This window comes from Coffea eugenioides, chromosome 6, assembly GCF_003713205.1.
Source record: "Coffea eugenioides isolate CCC68of chromosome 6, Ceug_1.0, whole genome shotgun sequence".
Lineage (NCBI taxonomy): Eukaryota > Viridiplantae > Streptophyta > Magnoliopsida > Gentianales > Rubiaceae > Coffea > Coffea eugenioides.
The window spans coordinates 17,692,969-17,696,948 of NC_040040.1; the positions used below are offsets into that span (position 1 = coordinate 17,692,969).

The following is a 3,980-nucleotide window of genomic DNA, read 5'->3' on the forward strand; positions in this document are numbered from 1 at the left end:
CCTGTGGTTATGCCAGCCTATGAAAAAGCCCCTTATGGTTACATGCTACTTTTATTTATTTATTTTGTGCATAGAAATAAGGCAAGTTGTATTTGGAAGTTTTTATCTATTTATTTTCTGTATAAAAATTAGGCGAGTTTTATTTAAAAACTTTTATTTATTTATTTTATGTATAGAAATAAAGTGAGTTGTATTTGGAGGTTTTAGGTTGTTTTTGGAAATTTTATGAGTTCTAAGGAATTTAATAAGTATATCAACTAAAACTTTGATTTAAAAAATTATTTTTCATGTCAAGCAACCCCAAACTCGTTAATTTAAATGATTTTTATCAAATTTTCATATTAGTTCAAACCACGAGGTATTGGATTGTATGATTTGAAATCATAAGGGACTTTTTTGTAGGTTTGTTTAACCACATGGGACTTTTCTGTATTATAACTTTAAGGGTATAATAGGTATATAAACTAAAAATTTATTTATTTCTAGTACAAATACTCTCAAAAGAAGTGCGTGTATTTCAAAACTGTTAATTCAGACGATTTTCGTAATTTTTTTAAATTAGTTCAAACTATGAGATATCAAAATGCAAGTTTTGAAACTATAAACAACTTTTTTGTATATCCGCTTAATCTGAAGGGGCTTTTTTATATTTTACCGTGCCAGGAATTACACGTAATGCATTACGGAAGCAGCAGAAGAATCTTGACGCATACGAAACAGCCGCCATTATTGACGTCCGATGCATTTTAGCACAGCAATTGAGCTGATGCCCCTTTATTTTTCTGGTGTCAAAAGTGGATTTTTGCTTTGTGCTTTTAGGTTTGCATCTGACAAGCAAATTTGTCCTTTTATACCTTTCTTCTTCAATTCTCTCTTTCTCAGGCACATGATCAACTGGTTCTTTAACGCTGTAGACCATTAAATTACATGGGCATACGTGCTCAATTCTGCTCATCACAGACCTTAATAGAAAAGAAAAAGGGAATAAAGATGGCTGTAGATCTGTAAGGTGTAAACAAAGATTCAAGTCAATCTCAACTCAGAACACTTGGAACGGTTCAGAAAGTCCCCCTATAAAGAGATCTATGCCTGTAGATCTGTTCATCTTAAACTACCGAAAGTAAGGGGAAAAAAGAAAATGGCATACTTGTACCTTAAACAGGGAAAGAATTACTCGCAATCCCGGCCAAATTATCCAGAAGAATTGTTCCACTTCATTGCATCCAAGACACCGCACCATGACCTTGTCTGGGATGCCGGCACTGGCAATGGACAGGCAGCATCATCTGTGAGTCTGAGTCCTCTTTCTATTCCATAAGTAATTTGTTTTCCATATGATTGGTTTCTGTTTTATTTCAAGAAAGTAGCGAGCCTGGTTAGCAGACGATAATGTAAGTTGATGAATTTCAGCTAGCAAAGATATACAAGAATGTGATTGCCACGGATACCAGCCAGAAACAGCTCGAATTAGCTTCTAGGCTTCCAAATGTGCAATACAAGTGTACTTCTCCAACAATGTCTGCTGAAGAGCTGGAAACGGACGTGGCAAAACAAGCCACCGTGGATCTTGTGACTGTTGGCCAAGCCATCCATTGGTTTGATCGTCCCAAGTTCTACCAGCAAGTGCAGTTGGTTCTAAAGAAGCCACAGGGAATAATAGCAGCATGGTGCTATACTACCCCACAAGTCAATGCTAGAGTTGATGCTGTTTTTAATAAATTTTACTTTGTTGATTCTAGGCCTTACTGGCACCCTGGCAGAAACTTAATTTACGACAAGTATGAGAGCATTGAATTTCCATTTTTTCCGGTAGAAGGAGCTGAGAACACGGGGCCATTTGAATTCATGACTGAAAAATTGATGAGTTTGGATGAGTTACTTGCTTATGCAAAATCAGGTTCGGCATATGAAACAGCACTGGAAAAAGGTGTGGATCTCATGAGTGAGGACGTGATCGAGGAATTTCGGTCTGCTTGGGCCGAAGATGGCAACAATCAGAAGGTTGCTAAGTTCCCTATTTATCTCAGGATTGGTAAAGTCGGAAAATGAAGTATTAGGCTCGATCAGAGGTATAGTGAGTGGACTCTTCATCGCATTGTTATGCCCCATCTATCATCGATCATAACCATCAACAACCCCTCCCTGGGGAATTCATGATATAGGTTGAATAAATGATATCTTGTTGAATTGCAATATAGGTTGCATTTTTTCTTTTCCAGAACTTCTTGCTTTTGTGGAATAAAATTCCTTATTTGAGTGCTCTAGGAGGATGACTTGCATCAGTATGTACTTGATCAAATTTAAATAAAGAATAGTATCTTAGGACAACGTAAATGTTTGCATAGGTTTTCAAAATGAGTTTGTGTACAAATCCTATCACCAGTATAATCATTTCCAAATCACCTGTTTGGCCGTTCAAATTCTGGGCAAAAAATAAAATAAGGTAGTACCATATAGGCTATACTATAAAACAAAAAATAAACTCAAATGAAGTGGCACGAACAGGATGGTAAACTTTTGGCTTTGTAAGTGTGTCACTAGTAACGTTTGTTGGAACAAAATGTAGTCACTAGTAGAGCAAATAAGGATATTAAAACAATAAATGTAGACATTAGCACAAGCAAAAGCATAATAAATTTTCTCTTTCATTTGTGCCTTAAAATTTATTATGTTTCTAAAATTTATGTTAGTGTTTACTTTTATTGTTGGGAAAAATGCACTTTTCATCCTCAAAGTTTGGGGGCTTGACCAATTTTATCCTCAATGTTTAACCCCAAACACATTTCATCCTCAATGTTCCGTAATTTTGACCAATTAAGAACAATTGACGGGAAATATCCAATTGACCGTTACAACCAACGGTTTTACCCAACAAAAAATGGGTAAAACCGAATGGAGCTAACTTTAAAGGAACAAAATGCAACGGACGGACGAAAAGCTCCATTGTTGTCCTTTTTCCCTCTGCCCTTCAACCCCAAAATTTTCTTGCCAATCTTTGCAGCTTTAAACATTCATCCTCAGAGCATCTGGCAGTGGAGCTCCCTGTGCTCTCATTTTTGCCTAAATGAGGAGCAGAAGTTCTGAAGTCTCCAGTGGTTCATCAACTCCATTCTGCAAGTGTGGGTTAAGAACAAAAATGAGCACCTGTTGGCGCGGCGAGAATTCGGGAAGAAGATTCCTTGGTTGCTCTCTGTGGCCGGTAAGAAATATTTGTCTAAAAATGTTGGTCCTTCAATGTGTTAATTTAGCTAACTAATTTCTGAGAAATGTCATTATTGTTATGGTAGAGACCCGAGAGATGCAGGTACTTTGAATGGGTTGATGAGCCAATTTGTCCAAGAGGGAGAGTTCTCATTCCTGGTTTGCTGAAAAAGACTAACAAAATGGAAGAACAAGTTGAAAGAATGCGTAAGAGGGAGAAATTTTTTATTATAATAATTGTGCTTTTGGTGGTTTTGCTAGTACTGAGTTGGAGCAGTAAAGGCGAGGAAAAAGTAAAGGGAGGCAAGTTGCTGCTAAGACTGGAGTGATTTTGGTAAAATTGCAGAAGAAAGAACATTTTGAAGCTGGCTGTGTTTGTTGTTGGAACGAGAGTTGCATTTTTTCCTATGAAGTAATATCCAATTGCAGGGTATAGAAAGGGACTTATTTTGTTTGTACAAAGGTTCCAAATGAACTCTGCAATTTATGTAAAAGGTGGGATTTAGGAAGGGAAATGTATTTGGCAACAATGCAATTTATGAACTCTGTAATTTATTTTGTTTGTAAAGCTATGCGTTGAGTGTAAGAAAATGGTCCTTGTCAAAGTGTTGTTCATATCATAAATATAAAATGGGTAAACAACAAAAAAGCCCCCTGTGGTTAAGCAATCATACATAAAAGCCCCCTGTGGTTTCATATCATACCAGTCGATACCCCGTGGTTTGAATTAACATGAAAAGTGGACGGAAATCGGCAAAACAGACGGAGCTGAGTGAATA

The 3,980-nt window shown here is 36.7% G+C and overlaps 1 protein-coding gene across 1 annotated transcript; it reads left to right on the plus strand.

The window, feature by feature from the left end:
- Positions 1–800: 800 nt before the first annotated feature.
- Positions 801–2,328, plus strand: LOC113775288 (putative methyltransferase DDB_G0268948). The gene is made up of 2 exons (XM_027320100.1): positions 801–1,288; positions 1,411–2,328. The coding sequence occupies exons 1-2, from the start codon at positions 1,139–1,141 to the stop codon at positions 2,047–2,049; spliced, it is 789 nt and encodes a 262-aa protein (XP_027175901.1). The 5' UTR covers positions 801–1,138; the 3' UTR covers positions 2,050–2,328.
- Positions 2,329–3,980: the final 1,652 nt, after the last annotated feature.